The following is a 19,143-nucleotide window of genomic DNA, read 5'->3' on the forward strand; positions in this document are numbered from 1 at the left end:
CGTGATCTTTCATCATTATGGTGACTTTGCTACCTCAAAGGGCTATTTATCTATCTATCTATCTATCTATCTATCTATCTATCTATCTATCATCTATCTATCTATCTATCTGTCTAATTCCCTTCTTGGATAGCTTAAAACCACTTAGATCTGATTTAGGCTGGAAGGGCTGAGAATTTTGTGTGTGGGGAAAAGGATTTCATCATGTGCAAGGAGTACTGACCTACTTTTTTAAATAATGCTTAGTTGTGGGACGGGTTTTGAAAAACAATCTTATACTCTGCAGATGGGAATATAACATTATTATGGTCTTTCTGAAGGACAATTTTACAATAGATGGGTAGCCCTCTGGGCCACTAATTTCACTTCTGGGAATTTATCCTAAGAATATTTTGTGTTTGCAAAAACTTTAGCAGTTGGAGAGTTTGTGTTATTTGTAATAGTAAAAAGTTAGAGATGACACTAAGTTGCATTATGATTCATCCAGAACAACATGCTATGATGCCCTCAACACTGCAGAAATATATGCAGATATATTTGTGGTTTATCAGTGGAAGAGAGTGAATTCAAAACACTACATGAACCAAAACTAGACAAAGACATAACAAGAAAATAAAGCCTCAAACCAAAACCCTTCATGAACATAGATGTAAAAAACAGAATCTTAGCCCTGGCCAGTTTGGCTCAGTGGTTAGAGCACTGGCCTGCGGACCAGAGAGTCCCAGGTTCGGTTCCCACTAAGGGCACGTACCTCGGTTGCAGTTTGTCTCCGGCCCTGGTTGGGGTTGTGTGGGTGGCAACCAGTTGATGTGTCTCTGTCACATCAATGTTTCTCTCTCTTCCCCCATCTCTCCCTCCTACTCTATCTGAAGATAAATGCAAAAAAACAAACCAGAGTCTTAGCTAATCAGAGTCAACAATATACTAAAAGGATAATACATCACCACCAAGTGGAGCCCAGGAATACAAGGTTGGTTTGGTATTAGAAAATTAACATAATTCACCATATTAACAAACTAAAAAGGAAAAAATATATGATTGTCTCAATAGACAGAGAAAAAAAATTGGCAAAATTCAATGACCATTCCTAATATAAAGCTCCCAGCAACCAGGAATAGAAGGGAACTTCCACAGTGGGTAAATGGTATCTATGAACAACCTACAGCTAACATCATACTTGATAGGTAAAGACTGAACACTTTTTCTGTAAGATCAGAAACAACAGAGATATCCACTCTCACCACTTCTATTCAATATTGTACCAGATATCTAGACAGCAAAATTGGGCAGGAAAAAGAAGTAAAAGGCCATCCAGACTGAAAAGGAAGGAGTAAAACTGTCTTCATATGGAGATGGCATTGATTTTTCAATGTAGGACATCCAATGGAATCTAAAAAGCTGCTACTAATTGAGTTTGCAACACCTCAAGATACAAGTTCACTATACTAGCAGAGGACAATCAGAAACTGCTAAAAGAAATTAAGACCTAAATAAATGGAGAGATACACCTTGTTCATGGCTCACGAGACTCATTATGGTCAAGAGGTCACTTTTTACCAAATTCTGCAGGCTTTTTAAAAAAAAAAATAAATTGACTAGCTGATTTTAAAATTCATGTGGAAATACAAAGACCCTAGAATAGCCAAAACACCTTAGGACAAAAGAACAAAGTTGAAGGGCTAACACTGTCTGACTCTAATCAAAACTGCCTGGTATTGGTGCCTAGACAGACAAATAGATCAATGGACCAGCATAGAGAATCCAGAAATAAACTCTGCCCATATGTGGGCAACTGATTTTTGACAAAGGTACAGAGGCAAAGTAGTGGAGAAAGGATCACCTCTTCAAAAAATGGTCCTGCAAAAGTTTGATATGCATATGAAAAAAATCAGAACCGTACTTTATGTCATATACCAAAAAAAGAAAAAAAAAAATCAATGCAAAATGGACCTGAGACCTAAATTTAAAACCTAGAACTCTAAAACTTTTAGAAGAAAACACAGTAGAAAAATTGTGTGACCTTGGGTTAGGCAAAAACTTCTTAGATACACTACCAAAAGCAGTGTACCAGTGATACCTCGGTTCTCGAACGCCTCGGTTTTCGACCAAATGGAGATTCGAGAAACTTTTGTCTCGGAATCCGAACAAATATTTGGAACTCGAACTTCCGAGATGAGCCGAGTTGAGCCGAATGGCGTTCATTCGGCCCAGCGCACCTTGCTTGCGTCATCAGTGTGAGCGCAGAGAGAGAGTCACGCTTTGTGGAGTCACGCTTTCCTATTGGTTTCATTGCTTCGGTTCTCGAACAATTCGGTTCTCAACCGTCCTCCTGGAACGAATTATGTTCGAGAACCGAGGTATCACTGTATTTGTGTGCAGTTCTTTTGTCTTTAGCTTCATACTATCCCATCAATATATTATAACTTTAGTTATTTTTTTCTCCACCTTCAGTATGGTTGTATTACTCATCTGAAATACAGTTAGTTTTTTTGTTACTGTTATATATATAATTTTATATATATAATTTTTTTATTCTCACTCGAGGACATTTTTGCATTTATCTTCAGATAGAGCGGGAGAGAGGGAGGAAGAGTGAGAGAGAAACATCGATGTGAGAGACACACATCAAGTGGTTGCCACCCACATGAACCCAACTGGGGCCAGGGGCAAACTGCAACCAAGGTACGTGCCCTTAGCAGAAACCGAACCTGGGACCCTCTGGTCCACAGGCCGACACTCTAGCCATTGAGCCAAACCGGCCAGGGCTGCACTCCATATTGAATTCCCTTCATCTCCTGGTTGATTTTAATTATATTTTGAATATGAGGGACATTATTATGGGTCTAAGAGTCAGTTATACAAAAAGATATACTCAGCCCTGGCCAGTTTTGCTCAGTGGTTAGAGCATCGGCCTGTGGTCCAGAGAGACCCGGGTTTGGTTCCTGCTAAGGGCACATACCTCGGTTGCAGTTTGCCCCCAGCCCTGGTTGGGTCGTGCGGGTGGCAGCCACTCGATGTGTCCCTTTCACATCGATGTTTCTCTCTCTCTCTCTTCCTCTTTCTCCTTCCCACTCTATCTGAACAAAAAATGTCCTCGGGTGAGGATAAAAAAAAAAGATATACTCAGAAGTGTCCCACCCCTTCATCCTTTAGACCCTGTTATCATTTCTCCTTCTTTCCACTATATTCCTTCCTCCCTCTGCAAATAACTAATCTCACTAGTTTCTGGCTCATTTTTCCTTACTTTGTACAAATGAGCAGATACATGTACATTTTCTCTGCCCTCCTTTCTTACATGAAAAGTAGCACGTTTTTGCACTTTGCAAACTTTTGTACTTAACAATACATCCTGGAAATAACTTTGCATTGCTTCAGAGATCTTCTTTATTCTTTTTTACAGCTAAATAGTACTCCATGTGGCTATGCCATGGTTTATTCAGTCACTCCCTTACATATGGACATTTACCTTGTTTCCAATATTCTCCATCACAATGCGGCAATAAGTAGTCTCGTGCACGTGTATTTTTGTCTTGTTGGAGGTGTACCTTCAGAGGAAATTCCCAGTACTGGAATGGTTGGGTCAAAGGGTAAGCTCTTTGGAAGTTTTGTTAGGTACTAATTCCCCTCAGGAAGGGCTATGCCATCTTGCATTCCCACAGGCTCTGTATGAGAATGCCCATTTCCCGATAGCCCTGCCTGGCACAAGGGCTGTTGTACTTTTCGGTTTCCACCAGTCTGAGAGGTGATGTTATCTCAGTATTGCTTCAATTTTCATTTCTCTAATCATGGGTGAGTTTGAGCACAGGAATACTAACCCTTTGTCTATGATATATGCCGCAAATATTCTTCTTGACAAACATTTTTATTTTTATGTAGTCAAATGTGTCAACCTTTTATTGGCTCTGGATATTTACCCATGTTTTCTTTTAGTATTTGTATGGTTTCATGTTTCTAAACATTTAGACCCTGGATCCATTTGGAGTTCATTCTTGCATATCCCAGTTGACTCAGAACCACTTATTAAAAAGTCTACTTTGCCCTGGGATTTGAGATTTTCACTCCCCTCCTCGGAGACCTGGAGGAGCATCTGACCCAAGAGCATGGCACGGCACAAGACTGAGTGAGCCAGAGATTCCATTCGAGGATGTGACTAATACATGACTGTGAGAAGGCTGAAAGATGCGGGAGGGGAACAAAGGCTGGAGAGGTCACATTGCCATGGGGAAGAAAGGAACAGAACAAGGTAGCCGGATGGTGATGAGGTCCATTAAAGCAGAGATAACAAGCAGCTCCTGGGGACCTGGAAAGTACTATCCTAAGTGAAAGAAGCCAAGCAGAAAAAGACAAAGACCACATGATCTCACTTATATACGGAATATAATGAACAGAACAGTCTGAGGAATACAGTAGACCCAGAAACATGGAAGTAGGGCACAGACTGACATCCCTCAGAAGAGGGGGTGGGTGTGTGTGTGTGGGGGGGGGGAGATGAACCACAGAACTTATATGCATGTATGCATGACCAATGGACATGGACAACTAAGCCGGGGACAGGGCGGAGGTGGGGTGGGGTGGGGGGGGTGCCAATGGGGTAAAAAAGGTAAAATATCTGTAACAAAAAAATAAATAAAAAATTTATAAAAACAAACAAACAAACAACAACAACAAAAAAAAACAAGCAGCTCCTGAGACGGAAACAAGAGTCAGTCCCTGGAATCGCCTAGGCTCGTCTGTACCACGGCAACGAAGCCTCCCAACAGGAACAGCCCACTGCAAATGCTCCTGAAATCCTGGGATGTGATCAATAAAACTTTATATATAGCCAATACAAAGGAGGAACTCAGCAAGTTAAAAAGATCCCCAGTCATGTGCAGTATAATGACGTTTTAGTCAATGACAGACCACATATATAAAGGTGGTCCCAGATTATAATGGAGCTGAAATTCCTACTGCCTAGTGATGTCAGACATTGTAAGGTCCTGGTGTAATGCATGATCATAAACACATGAGTATTTTTACTGTACCTTTTCTATGTTTAGATACTCAAATACGTGCCATTGTATTATAACTGCCTGCAGTATTCAGCCCAGTAACATGCTGTACAGGCTTGTGGCTCAGGAGCAATAGGCTATTCTATATAGCCTAGCTATGCAGGAGGCTATACCATCCAGGGTTGTGTAAGTGCACTCCATGATGCTTGCACAATGATGAAATCGCCTAATGACACATTTCTCAGAACCAATCCTCGTCGTTAAGCAATGCATGACAATATTGCCAATTCCAGCTTCACATGAGCCCAGAATTCAGGGCTGGTCTGTGGGTCAGCAAGTTGTCACATAGAACTGGACGATGGACAAACCCAGGCACCTGACATGGGTCTACCTCTCTTTGTTGGATCCCTGCTCCAGAGCAGCTGTTGGTGAGTCCACCTCTTGGGCATCTATCTGCCACATTCACCCCGACAGGCTCCCAGCTCTGAGAGGCTGCCTCTCCTTCCCCGAGCCCTGGGTCAGACACTACGGACCTGGTCCTATGGAGGAAAAGCTGGGGCCGGAGGAATTGTCTCAAGACTAAAAGGACAAAGCATGCATGTTTTCCATCAGAGGTCACAAATTGGTCACCCTGAGCCAAATTTCCCCGCCGACAAATCTGCTTGGGCCCTTTGGCCCCTGCACAGTGTTTTTTAAAAAAATAATTACTTGCCAATATTTAAACATTATGAGATTTCATATAAAAGTCTGAATTTCTGGCTTCTCTAAGGAAAAAAACTGAGTATATTTGGCAGACTGAGTCCACAGTATCCTCATGGGCACTAACTGGCTATATCTAGACAGCAGGGGCCCCTGCAGACAGCATGTGTCCTTTCCAACTCCCTGACTACATGCTCAGCCTGAGACTGGGCATCAGCTGCCTCACATCAATGCATGTGTGTGGTTATGAAAAGGAAAAAGGGCCCTGGTCAATTTGGTTCAGCGGTTAGAGCACCAGCCTGTGGACCAGAGAGTCGCAGGTTCAATTCCAGTCAAGGGTACATACCTGGGTTGCAGGTTCAATTCCAGGCCCCCGTGGGGGTTGTACGGGAGGCAACCAATTGATGTGTCTCTCTCACATCAATGTTTTTCTCTCTCTCTCCCTCCCTTCCTCTCTATCTAAAAAATCAATGGAAAAATATCCTTGGGTGAGGATTTTTTTAAAAAAGGAAAAAGGGAAGACACTGTGTTCCTTGTGGTCCTTGTCACTCATTTGTCTCTCTTGCTCGGCCCTGCAGGCACCTGAGGTTGTAAACTGTTTTAAAGACACAGGATGATTAAATCTCTCCCAAGGAAGTCCCCACCCCACACCCTGCTTCTCCAGGGTATACTGTGCCCCACTGTTAATTGGGCAAATCTAGAAAAGACTACTCAAACCAATCATAGATGTTAATGGAGAAACAGACTGAGCCCTACTACTTCAGGGCCTTCATGTACGAGGGGGTTGGAGTAACATGAAAAGTATTAATACTCTCAGTCTGCTTTTAAGTTAGGGACAAAACAATTTTAATGAGAAAATCATTCAAGGTACTTCGGGAGAGCAATACTGGGTCAGTCTGAACTTGGGGTCACAAAACATGTTCATCCAATTCCCTGACTGTTTGGAAAATAAGTTAAGCTCTTAGAAAGCTGAAGGGGTGAGGAGGAAAGTGGAGTGGCCAGCCTGGTAGATGTCCTGAGCCACCAGGCTCCCCCTACCTGACGTTAGGGCTGTTTGCCCATGCCCAAAATGTAAGTGCCACAAACTGATCTCCAGCGAGGGTAGTAGCATCACTGTGGAAAGGAGCTTGAAGAGGGACAGAAAATCAGAATTTGGCTTTGACAAATGCAACACAGAGGAAGAGGGACCCTTCCTCACACCCCTTCATTCTGCTGCAGCTGGTGCCACGTTAATGGTCTGTAGAGAGACATTGAGCTTGAAACAGCCCAGACGTTTCTCGCCGCTGCTTAGGATGTTCTGGACGCGGTAGTTTCCAGTACTGAGCCAGCTGGGCAGGTCCAGGTGGGGTAGGCTGAAAACACTCTTGGGCAGTGAGTATTTGCCCTGTGAAAAAGCCAGTGGATCACGGGTCAGTGGAAACTTACCAATGGGACTCTCTCCTGGAGCCACCTCTAGGACTGCAATCATGAACTATCGCCCCTCCCATTCCCCTAAGAGCCACAGGAGACTAGAGATTGCCATAGCACTGTGGAGCACTGCAGGTCACACCAAAGTTCAAACCTCCCATTGCACAGATGGATAAACTGAGGTTCCCCAGAGATAAGGGATTCCAGATAGATCACACCAATTTACATCCACCCAGACATCCAGATCTGCAGGGGAACACAAGGATCCTTCTCTCTAAACCCCAGGTGTTTACTCCAGCCATTGGGATAATGCTCTCCCTCCATGTGTACTTACTTCTTTGAAGGGACAGTGGCAGGGAAGCCCATAGGTGTGCAGGGGCTCTGGGCAGGGCTCTCCAGGGGGGAAAAAACTGTCAACTGTGTTACAGATGTCTTCATAGGTACAGCTACCAACTTGCTCCACACACGGGACTTTGACCCAGAAGCCAGCCATTTCCTTCTGCACAGTTAATTCCACCTGGTGCAAAGAGTTTGAAAGTGTCAATTTCAAGGCAAACATACTAGATCCTCTACCTCTTTTTTTTTCTTTTCTTTATTGACTTTAGAAAGAGAGGAAGGGAGAGGGAAAGGGAGAGAAAGACAGAAACATCCATGAGAGAGAACATCGATTGGCTGACTCCTGCTTGCCCCCCACTGGGGATCGGGCCCACAATCTGGGCATGTGCCCTGACCGGGAATCGAACCAGCGACTTCTTGGTGTTTTCGACCACTGAGCCACACCAGCCAGGCAGATCTTCTACCTCTTTAAAAGGTCAGCATTTCATTTCATTCACATAGTTTTTAATTGGTTGGGATCTTGGAGATATTATCCTTTCCTATGCCCATGACAGACATGAATAATCAAATGTGATTTTTACCCCCTTCACTGAATCACAATCTTAGAATTCTTTAGGTAATCACCACCCACTGGCTGAAGCTAACACTTGAGTTGAAATGTATTTGTCACCTAACTGCTAACTGGCTAACTGTAGCATTGCTTCCTATACTTTCCCAAAGTAACTACAAAAGGCAAATAAACTTATGAAAGGAACTTTAACTTCATGAGGAATGACATACAAGGCTGGAAAGAATTTTTACAAAATGCTGAATGTCAACAATGTGGGGAAAAAGCCAAATCTGTTGTTGCTGGATGGAGGACAAACGGGTTCAAATACTTAAAGACACTTTGGTACCAAGTATTAGAAGACCTAAAAGTCTGTATCTGGATGATGAGAAAAGTAGAAAAATATTAATTTCAAGAATCATTTCTGCAAAGGTCTTTATAATAGCGAGAAAAAAACACTACCCTGGAAACAAACTAAATATCCGACATTAGATTTGTTAAGTAAATTACAAGAAAATATTTCTGCCATTAAAAATGATTAGGTAGTGCCCTGGCCAGTTTGGCTCAGCAGTTACAGCGTTGGCCCTGGGACCGAAGGGTTGCAGGTTTGATCCCTGGCCCTGGTCAGGATCGTGTGGGAAGAAACCAATCAATGTGTCTCTCTCACATAATGTTTCTCTCTCTCTCTCCCTCCCTTCCATTCTATCTAAAACTCAATGGAAAAATAGCCTTGGGTGAGGATTAACAACAACAACAAAAAAGATTAGGTAGATCTATGCCAAATGCCACAGAAAGAGCTATGGAAAATATATGATGCAAAAAAAAGTAAGTGTAATAGCACACATCATATAATCCCACTAGGATAAATGTATATATATTTACAAATGCAGAAAAAAATCCTGACAGGATATATAAATAGCTAACAATGAATACGTATGTTATATGTGATTGTATGGGGGAAAGTTTCAAAATGTTAAAAGTGCTTACCTCTTATGAGGTAGAGAGAGTCCAGGTGATTTCTTTTTCCCCCCATTTTGACCATCTGTGTTTTCTAAAGTTGACTACATATCACTTGCTAATTGATGTGTCTGTTTTATAATTAATAACAACACCACTACCAAAACCAAATTGCCCAACCAGAGCTGTCGGACAACAGTGCGCCCTGTGCCATCCTGTCTGGGAGGCTGGAGCACTCCCTGCAGGTGTGAGGAAATTGTTCGTTCGTGCCCTCAGTAAGAAGGTGTTGGGGCTGACATGAGATTCCTTCCAGGCTCAGACATCACAATGCTGAGAGTCTGTGAACCTGAGTGCAAGCCTACAAACCCGTGCCTCCTTCGCTGCTCTGGATGCCAGGGCTCCAGTGTTAGTTCCCTGAGCGTGTGTCCCACAGGTCCCCTGTCCGCTGGCCCATGGCACCTTCCCTCCGGCTCCTGATCGATCCCACCCACCCCCAGGCTCACCTTCAGAGGAGCATTGAGGGCGACACTCGTCTGGGTCTCGGCACTCACGGTCACATTCCCAGGATTTACAATGGGGTTAGGTTCCACATTCAGGCTTTTGATGAGCACAGGGTCCTTCCCCTTGTCACAGTTCTCCCAAGAAAAGCTACTGACCCGGAAGGCCTAGGGACAATCACGGGAGCAAGAAAACAAGAGAAAAGAAGTTGACAAAAGGAACTCTCACAGGTCAGAAGAATCAACAGAACAAGCTACTGATGTGTGACCTTGGGTGAGGTGGCTCCCTCTCCGAGCCTAATGTGTGTCTGTAAACCTGGGATAACACTTGTCCTCCCCATTTCATAGACAGGACTGCAGTAAAGACTCCTAAGACATAATCTCCCCGAAGTGTGCTCAACTATAAAGCACAGTATCCAGACCTTGAACTGGTTAATGCTAGAGGAGGAACTGGAACTCAGTGTTTGGGATGTTCAAACGCTCAGAACAGGAGACTAACCATATCCGCCTCTGGTAGGGACCTTCTCTGATCTCCCACCTCCCTGCTCCCCACTCCTCTCCAGCCAGTCTTGGGACCTCCTTAGAGGGAAGGATTTCCCTCTGCAGCCTATGCCCAGGGCCTTCTTCCCACCACACACCCCACCCCCACCCCAATCCAGAGTCAGGGACAATAGGAAACACAAAACACAGTGAGAAACATAACATCCAAAACCCCACCCTCAAGGGGTGGGAAATGAACGCAGGGAAGGAATAGAACACACATGAAAAGATCCCAGAGTGCCCTGTTGGAGCTAAAGAATCCTTCCCCTCTTCAAGTAACCCCTTGCCCCAGGCCTTTGGGGAGACTAACAAGGTGATTTCCAGATGCCTGGCTAGAGGCTTCTGTGGAAGTGAATTCTGCTGTGGAGTCCAGCAGAAAAAGGAGGTATGATGGACTAGGAATGCCCACCAAGGGCCAGGCCTGGCATCAGGTATTTGCCATCCCAACATGCGGGAAGAGGCAACACGGGGCAACATAGGACAAAGGGGAAGCCACAGCTCTGGAGGCAGAAATGTGGGTACAAATCAGACTTGGGTTCAAATCAACCCTCAGCCACTCTCACTAGCTGAGACCATGGCTAAGTAAACCCCTCTTGGGGTTCAATTTCCTCCCCTATCAAATGGGCATCATTATATCTTCTCAAGAGGGCTACTGGGAGAGAGAGACATTTTTATACAGAAAGTATAGGTCATGACCCTTCAAAACTGTCAAGCCCATGAAAACACTAGACTGAAGAAGAATCACAGACCAGAGGGGACCAGGGAGACATGACAACAAATGCAATGTGGTGACTGAACTGAATCCTGAAACACAAAGAGGCCATTCATGGAAAAACTGGTAAAATCCAAATAAAAAGCCTAGTGTTTCGTTATGGTAATGTAGCCATGTTGGCTTCTCGGTTTTGACAAGTGCACCATGGTACATAAGATATTAACATTAGGGGAAACCGAGTGAGGGGTATGTGGGATCTCTGTTCTATCTATGCAAACTTCTCTGTAAATCTAAAATTATTTCCCCAAAAACAGTTTATTAGGGGAAAAAAAGCACGTGGCTTAACATTCTGGATGCTCAAACACTGACCCCTACCCCACAGCCTTCATCCGGCTTGTGATCTCAGAGTCAGGGCTTTGAGTCACATGAGCCCGGAGTAGTCCTGGATGATGGCAGATAAGGATCAAAAGTGCCACTTGCCCCTGGCCAGTGTGACTCAGTGGATTCGTGGCTCAGTGGACTGAGCATCATCCCATGGACTGAGAGGTCCTGGTTCGATTCCTAGTCAGGGCCCATGCCCAGTGGGGTGGGGGAGGCGTACAGGAGGCAGCTGATTGATGTTTCTCTCACACATCGATGTTTCTCTCTCTTTATCCCTTCTTTTATCTCTTAAGAATCAATAAAAACATATTTTAAAAAAAGAAAGAAAGTGCCACTTGCTGTGTAATCTTGGGGAGTCCCCTATCCTTCTCTATGGGCCTGGGTGAGGTGGGTGAACTCAATGATGTCTCAAGGCCTCTGCAAAACTGCCGATCTAAGACCCTCTGGAATGGTCCGGAATAGCCAAGACATATAGAATGGGGACATAGGGCAAGCTGGAGCCTTAGCCAAACTCCACCCCATAGCGGTCAGACCTGGAGCCAAGAGAAACATTATCAACCTACACTCCAGGACAAACTGTGAATCCTCTAGAAGAATAAGCCCCAAGATCCTAGCTCCTTCATTCAACAGGCAAAAACAGACTCCTTGCCCCTGCGGCAGGGTGAAGCTGAGACCAACAGTTTATATCACTTTGTTTAAGATGTGAAAGCAGCCATTTTCAACCAGTGAGCCACAAGAGGCATGCTGGTGTACCATAAGAATTTTTAACACATGCAATACCTGACTATTCAGTCAAGGGCACTGACCTCTTTTCCCTTAGATCAGCAGTGCTCAACCTGGGGGTCACGACCCCTTTGGGGGTAGAACGACCCTTTCACCGGGGTTGCCTAAGACCATCGGAAAACACATATTTCGGATGGCGATTCATAACAGTAGCAAAATTACAGTTATGAAGTAGCAACAAAAGTAATTTTATGGTTGGGGAGTCACCACAACATGAGGAACTGTATTAAAGGGTAGCGGCATTAGGAAGGTTGAGAACCACTGTCTTAGATGGTCAAATAAAAAAATGACAACAGCCAAATACGATAATAGCCATCTGGTGTGACTGAATCAAAATTATACCTTTTTTTTGTCAGATTGGCAAAGAATATATTTTTTGGTGTGCCGCAGAATTTTAGTAATTAGTTTGTGTGTGCCATGAGATGAAAAATATTGAAAATTGAAAATTGCTGTTTTAAAGCATTTTCTTCTCCCACAATCCACAAGAAAGGCAGGTTGGCATCATACCCATTTGACAGATGAAAAGACTAAGGTTCAAGGAGCTCAAAGGCCATGTCTATGGATTAGAGAGAGAGAGAGGGGATCAGAAGCCAAGCCTCCAGCTCTGGGTCCTATCCCACACCCCTACACCACGCTGTTTCTCGCTCTCAGACAAATATTTCCAAGGTGGCTGAAAGGAGGGGGGAACCTAGGCTGGCCCCTCTCTTTGCTGCCAGAGATAGCATGTGTCTTGCCTGCAGCTATGCAGCAAAGAGGCCATGAAACTAGGCTTCTCTAGGTCTCAGAATGACAGAACTTCCCTTTCCCATGGGTCTGGAGCTTGGGAGTGAGAAGTGAGACAGCAAGCTCGCCTCTCCATGGCTCACAACCAGGAGCAGGGTTGGATCATTGTCACCAGAGGAACAAGTCTGGCCCTTCTGGCTTGGAGGGTCTCTAAACCCACCCACGGATCAGAACAAGCCCAGCCATAGCAGTACAGAGCAGAAGGGAAGGGCGCCAGATCTTTTCAAGAGCGAGGGGTGGGCAGGTAAACAGGGCTGAGTCTCTGGGTCAGAGAGCAGTGCCTTAGTCTTCCAGTTCTGCAAAATGCCACTCAAACAGTTGGAAAGAGGACAGAAGAGTACCTGAGTGAGTGAGGGTAAACCTTATGAAACCTGAAGCTAAGCAAGGCCTTAGAGATCACCCTCACTGTACTAGTGGGTGAAGGGATTCAGAACAGGCCTCCCGGAGATGTGCCACTTTGGAGTGTTTCCTACATACATAAGTGTGTAATTGAATTTGGTTATTTGCTCTTGTTAATCTGTCTCACGTCTATTTGATTATTACACCAGCAGACAGAATCTAGAAGAGCAGAGGAAAACTGCTGCTTCTCCCACATGGGAAAGCAAACTTTTAGAAAGAAAAGTCCCCCAGTTAGTGACTTTGGGAAGCGCTGCTGCAGAGAAGGAATTCTACAGACGAGAATAGTTACCCCCATATCCCATCCCAACCCGCTGGGCCGGGATGTGGAAACAGCCTCCTAAAGGAGCGGCACTCACCTTCTTCAGTAAGACCTTCGCAAGGGCCTCAGGGGCAGCGAGAAGCACGCCCAGGGCGATCAGGAGCGGAGCCCGCATCAGGGGCTTCATTGCAAAAGGTGGGTCTGCGCGAAGATAACGACAAGGTCTGGGCTCCGGCAGCAACGCCTTTAAATGCCAGTCCGCGTTGGTTATGCAAAGCTGAGTATTGTTATGCAAAGCTAAGCGCGGCCACTTCCAGATTCGCCCCAACCCGTGGGGATCTGGGGTTTTAAGGCCTTACTGGAAACAGTTCTTTCCCTACTCAGCACCTCCGAGGTTCCTCCTTGAGCCCCTTTCGTCGGCGTGGGCGTCCAGCCCCCACGTTCTGAGGGTCGAAGACAGAGCCCGAGGAGGGAAGGGGCGGGACTGAGGGCGGGACTGAGCGCAGGGACTGGGCGGAGCTGAGAGCCCGAGGGGGAGGCCGGGAAGGAAGGGCCGAACGGAGTGCGAGGAGGGGCGGGGCCGAGGCGCGGGGGCGGGCGGGGCCGAGGCGCGGGGGCGGGGCGAGGCGGGGGGCGGGGCTGTAGCTCAGACCTCACGCTGTGACGGTCAACTGTCAGGAAGGGCATTTGTTTTCCATCAGACAAGATTTTGTTCAGCTACCATATTCTGTAGTTGAGGTTTGCTTTTTAAAGAAGCAATAGGGATATTAACTAGATTGTAACTTTTAGTTACTGATGTGTACCCAGTGCCTGACACGTAACAGACCATCAATCTTTGTTGAATAAATGAATTATGAATAAAATTTAAAACTTACCTAATCATCTTTTTTAACATTTTTTTCTTTATTGATTTTAGAGTGAAAGAAAAGGAGAGAGAGAGAGAGAACATAGGTTGGCCACCTCCTGTATGTCCCCCACTGGGGACTTGGCCCACAACCTGGGCATGTGCCCTGACCGGGAATCCAACTGGCGGCCTCCTGGTGCATGGGTTGATGCTCAAACACTAAGCCACGCTGGCAGAGCTTTTTAAACTTTTTTTTTATTTTATTTTTTGAATTAATTTTAGATTTACAGAAAAGTTACAAAAATAGTACAGATCTAGCTGTTTCCCCCATTGTTAACAATAAGAAAACAGCATTAGTATATTATTATCAACTAAGTACAGACTTTACCTGATCTTTTAACATGCTTTGTAAATTGTACATCTTCCTCCCAATCTGATAAGTGTTTCCCTCTCTCGTCTATAGCACAACCTCTTTGTTACACACAAGTGCAATTACAGGCCTCTCGAAGAAGAGGACTTGCCCACGGCACACAGCAGAAGTGAAACTAGAACTCTTCCGGAGGCTGGTCCCACAGTAGTATGACAGATGTCCATGTGGCTGTGCTCCTTGGTAGATGTGTGGGTGGTGGGTGGGGAAACTGGATGCCAACACTGGTATAATTGGGGCCTGATTGGGAAATAGGATGCCTCCCTTCCATCATCATTCCTTCTCCATCTTTGCACCTACCAAGACCCCTCCACCCCGTTACCCATTTCCTCCTGACTCCTAAATAGTACTCCATTCTGGCCCGGCCAGTGTGGCTCGGTGGTTGAACGGCGACTCATGCACCAATAGGTCGCTGGTTCAATTCCAGTTCAGGGCACATGACCAGGTTGTGGGCCCGATTCCCAGTGGGGGGTATATAGGAAGCAGCCAATGAATGTTCTCTCTCATTGATGTTTCTGTCTCTTTCTCCCTCTCTCTTCCTCTCTCTCTAAAAAATCAATAAAGCCCTGGCTGGTTTGACTCTGCAGTTAGAGCATCGGCCTGCGGTCCAGAGAGACCCGGGTTCTGTTCCCAATCAGGGCGCATACCTTGGCTGCAATTTGTCCCTGGCCCTGGTTGGTCATGGGGGTGGCAGCCATTCGATGTGTCCCTTTCACATCGATGTTTCTCTCTCCCTTCCTCTCTCTTCCTCCCACTCTATCTGAACAAAAAATGGAAAAATGTCCTTGGATGAGGATAAATAAAAATAATAATAAATTAAAAAATCAATAAAGAAAAAAAAACAACACTCCATTCTGTCAGCCTCAGACACACTCCTTCACACAAGAAGTCAATGATCTTGAGCAGTAAAAGGTTAACGCTTCTTCTACTGCCCAAGCTACCTTAGAGGACCTTTCAATGAGTGTGCACATTCCTTGGAGATTAGAGTATCTGACATCCCCATCTGAAGGACTTTGGAGGAGATTCTGGAAGGCCACAGACAGTGACTAAAAACCAACGCCATAACCACAATGGAAGGGAGGGCGGAACAGGGGCTTGTTCAGAGTGCTCCAAGCCAGCCAGACCCAGGCTTGCATCCTGTGAGATCCTAGCCAAGGGCTTTAACCTCTCTGGCCTCAGTTTCCTCATTTGCAAAATAAGCATTAAAATAATAATAATAATAAATTTCAGTACTAAGCTGTTCACTCATTCAACAAATACTTACAGAGCCAACAGCTGAACAAGATAAAGACTCTGTCCCCACCCCCACATCAACAAAAAATAAATAAGATGTTATCCAAGAGTAATAATACCAGAAGACTAGAAATCAGGTTACACTAATTCAAAGTACAGTGGGTTGCCTTCTTGAGTCTAATAAGAACTCTCTGAGCCCTGGCCAGTTTGGAGCCAGGTTGGAGCGTTAGCCAGAGAGTCCCGGGTTCGGTTCCCACTAGGGGCACGTACCAAAAAAAAAAAAAAGAACTCTCTGAGAAGGTGGATTTTGACCATCCTTGAAAGAATAAATGAGAAACATTTGGGGTAAGAGCCAATGTGAAATTTAAACATAGTCAAGCCCATTGAGCCATGATTCCCAGCCAGGGTTGCACACTGGAGAGCTTTTAAAAATCCTGATGCCCAGATCACCCTCCAGACCAATTACATCTAAATCTCTGGAAGTGGGACACAAGCATTGGGGTTTTTTTGTTTTGTTTTTTAATCCCAGGTGATTAAAACATGCAGTCAAGGTTGACATCCCCTGGCATACAATAGGTGCACACATACATACAAATCACCATTACTATAACAAGGCCCTTGTCCTTGAAGAATCCACGTTCTAGGAGTGATGGGTTGGAAGTATGGAAATTGTTGTCGCTGTAATGTTCATCATCATGTGTTTCCTGAAGGACTAACTGGGTTTGGGCCCTGGAATGACATGGTCCAGGATTACCTAGCAGCCATGCTTGTGTGTGGTGGGGTGAGTATTGTTGGGGACACGGCATGTGTCAAAGGCTGGTGTGGTGAGTGCCCTGAATGTAATGAGGAGTGATTACCACCTCAAATGCATATGAATCGAATTGGGCATGTGTGTCAGAAGCAGCGGTCACTGACAAATAACTGTGGGGGAGGAAGAAACTTATCTCTACTTTCTAAGTTCTTTTGGCTGGTCTAGTAATCTAATAGACATGAAACAGATGGGAAAAAATTAATGAATTTAACTACATACTTATGTATGGGATCCCACATACATGAGAGAGTCTGAGACCCCACATACATGAGAGGTTCAGAGACAGAAAAGAAATATGAGGACAATATGACATTCCAAGCTAAGGATAAGGTCAGGCACCTAGATCTTCTGGGGGGGGGGGGGGTGTCATTCACAGGATAAGAAGAGCAGATGTTCAGTAATTAGGTGTTTGCCCTGTCCTATAGATAGATCATAAAAAGTTATTTCTGGTGATAACTCTTATTTTGGACAAGGCCTCCAATTTAAATTCTCTAAGGAGAGGTGAAAGTTTCCCATGAGCCCTCAGGGTCTTGACTGCCTTCAGCTCACAGTAATCCACATGCCGAAGTGTTACATCTTGGGGGGGCCTCTTCTAAACCCCTTCAAAGCTGATGGTGTAGACATAGGAACACTTGGTTACTGACTGGTCTCTGTGGGGTTTCACCCCAAATATAGTCTAGACATCTGGTTTTAAATCTTGGCTATTCTGCCCAGCTAGCTCACTTCATAGAGCATAAGACTCTTAAATCTTGGTTATTCTTTTTATTATAAAGTAGTTTTCAAAAGGAAGTGTTAAAAACAAAATTCAACTGAGTAGCCCTGGCTGGTTTGGCGCAGCAGTTAGAGCATCAGACTACGGACTGGAGAGACCCGGGTTCAGTTCCCACTAAGGGCATGTACCTCAGCTGCAGTTGTCCTCGGCCCGGGTTGGGGTCGTGCGGATGGCAACCAGTCGATGTGTCTCTCTCACATCAATGTTTCTCTCTCTCCGTCCCTCTCTCCCTCCACTCTATCTGAAGATAAATGCAAAAATGTCCTTGGGTGAGGATAAATAAAATAAAAAATAATTCAACTGATTAAATTTAAAGATCTAATGACTTTATTAAGCTATTCATGAATTGGACAGCATCCCGTCTAAAAACTAGAAGGGCTGTCTGTGGAGTAGTACAGAATGATAGGTTTTTATAGGAAAAGGGATGGGGCAAGGGGGGCATTAACAAAGGTAAAGGATTATTTTTTAGACCCAGACGTCTTCTTTTGGGGGGAAGGGAATGGCCAGGGTTCTTATCAGGCAGATTGCCTCTTCTTTCTGCGGGGGATGGAGAGGGCCCAGGTGACAGATTACTTTACTGGTTCTTGACCAGAAAATTCCAGACAGGAATTTTAAGATTATATTTCTAGAAAAGGTTGAAACAACAATTAGGTCAGATACTAAATCTAGGTTTAGTATCATGGGCTTTAGCACAAGTGATGCCATTTTGGGTCTGTGGCTTTCTCTTTATCAGAAGGCAAAATCATAACTCTCATAGATATAAAACGAACATGCCTTAGAGATTTAATTTAACTCCTTCTGAGAGGAAACCTGTGAGATGTTACAAACTGTGCAAAGAAGAATTCAAAGAACCAACACATTTATTTATAGCTCAGGAATACTGAGATAAATGTGCAAACAAAGGCAAGATTGGTCTTTTCCATAATAGGGAAGAGAAGTCAATCTAACCTCCACAGGACAAAAATTTACATGTGTAAAGGCAAAGATTATTTTCCATTCTTATGAATTATCTGCAACTTCAGAGGCAATGAAAGGCAAGAGCCCATTATAGAATCAGAGCTAGATATCTAGAAGGATATGCTCTAGAAAAGGAATCGTTTTCCATTGAAGGTGTTACCAAAAAATGAAACAATGGCCAAATGGAATCACTTTTGCTAAGCCACATCACCAAACCACAACTTAATAACTAACCTGATCGCTATTTCAGCCTGTCTCAGAAGTGGAATTTCAATGATCTGGACTTCTCTGGTCAATACTAGTGAGGTGATCTGCCTGACAAGACCCCCTGCCCTCTCCAAAAGGAAGGTATTGTTGCCTGAAATAATCCACTCTTTTACCTTCCTAGTCCCACTCTCTTTCTGCCTATGAAAACCTTCCATTTTGTTTTTTGTTTTTGTTTTTAATCCTCACCCGAGGACATTTTTCCATATTTTGTTCAGATAGAGTCGGAAGGAGGGAGGGAGGGAGGGAGGGGGAGAGAGAGAGAGAGAGAGAGAGAGAGAGAGAGAGAGAGAGAAACATCTACGTGAAAGGGACACATCGAGTGGTTGCCACCCACACGACCCAACCAGGGCCAGGGACAAACTGCAACCGAGGTACATGCCCTGAGCGGGAACCGAACCCGGGTCTCTCTGGACCGCAGGCCGATGCTCTAACTGCTGAGCCAAACCGGCCAGGGCAAGCCTTCCATTTTGTACAACCCCTCAGAAGCACCCCTCATTGCCAGATAGGATGCTGCCATATTCATGAATCGCTTAATAAAGCC

At 44.8% G+C, this 19,143-nt stretch overlaps 1 protein-coding gene across 1 annotated transcript; it reads right to left on the bottom strand.

Annotated features, from left to right (window-relative positions):
* Positions 1 to 6,524: 6,524 nt before the first annotated feature.
* On the bottom strand, positions 6,525 to 13,774 carry GM2A (GM2 ganglioside activator). The gene is made up of 4 exons (XM_036240544.1): positions 13,389 to 13,774; positions 9,441 to 9,602; positions 7,432 to 7,614; positions 6,525 to 7,074 (listed from the first exon to the last, which is right to left on the bottom strand). The coding sequence occupies exons 1-4, from the start codon at positions 13,476 to 13,478 to the stop codon at positions 6,895 to 6,897; spliced, it is 615 nt and encodes a 204-aa protein (XP_036096437.1). The 5' UTR covers positions 13,479 to 13,774; the 3' UTR covers positions 6,525 to 6,894.
* Positions 13,775 to 19,143: the final 5,369 nt, after the last annotated feature.

Source organism: Molossus molossus, unplaced genomic scaffold (assembly GCF_014108415.1).
Source record: "Molossus molossus isolate mMolMol1 unplaced genomic scaffold, mMolMol1.p scaffold_m16_p_4, whole genome shotgun sequence".
NCBI classification, from domain to species: Eukaryota; Metazoa; Chordata; class Mammalia; order Chiroptera; family Molossidae; genus Molossus; species Molossus molossus.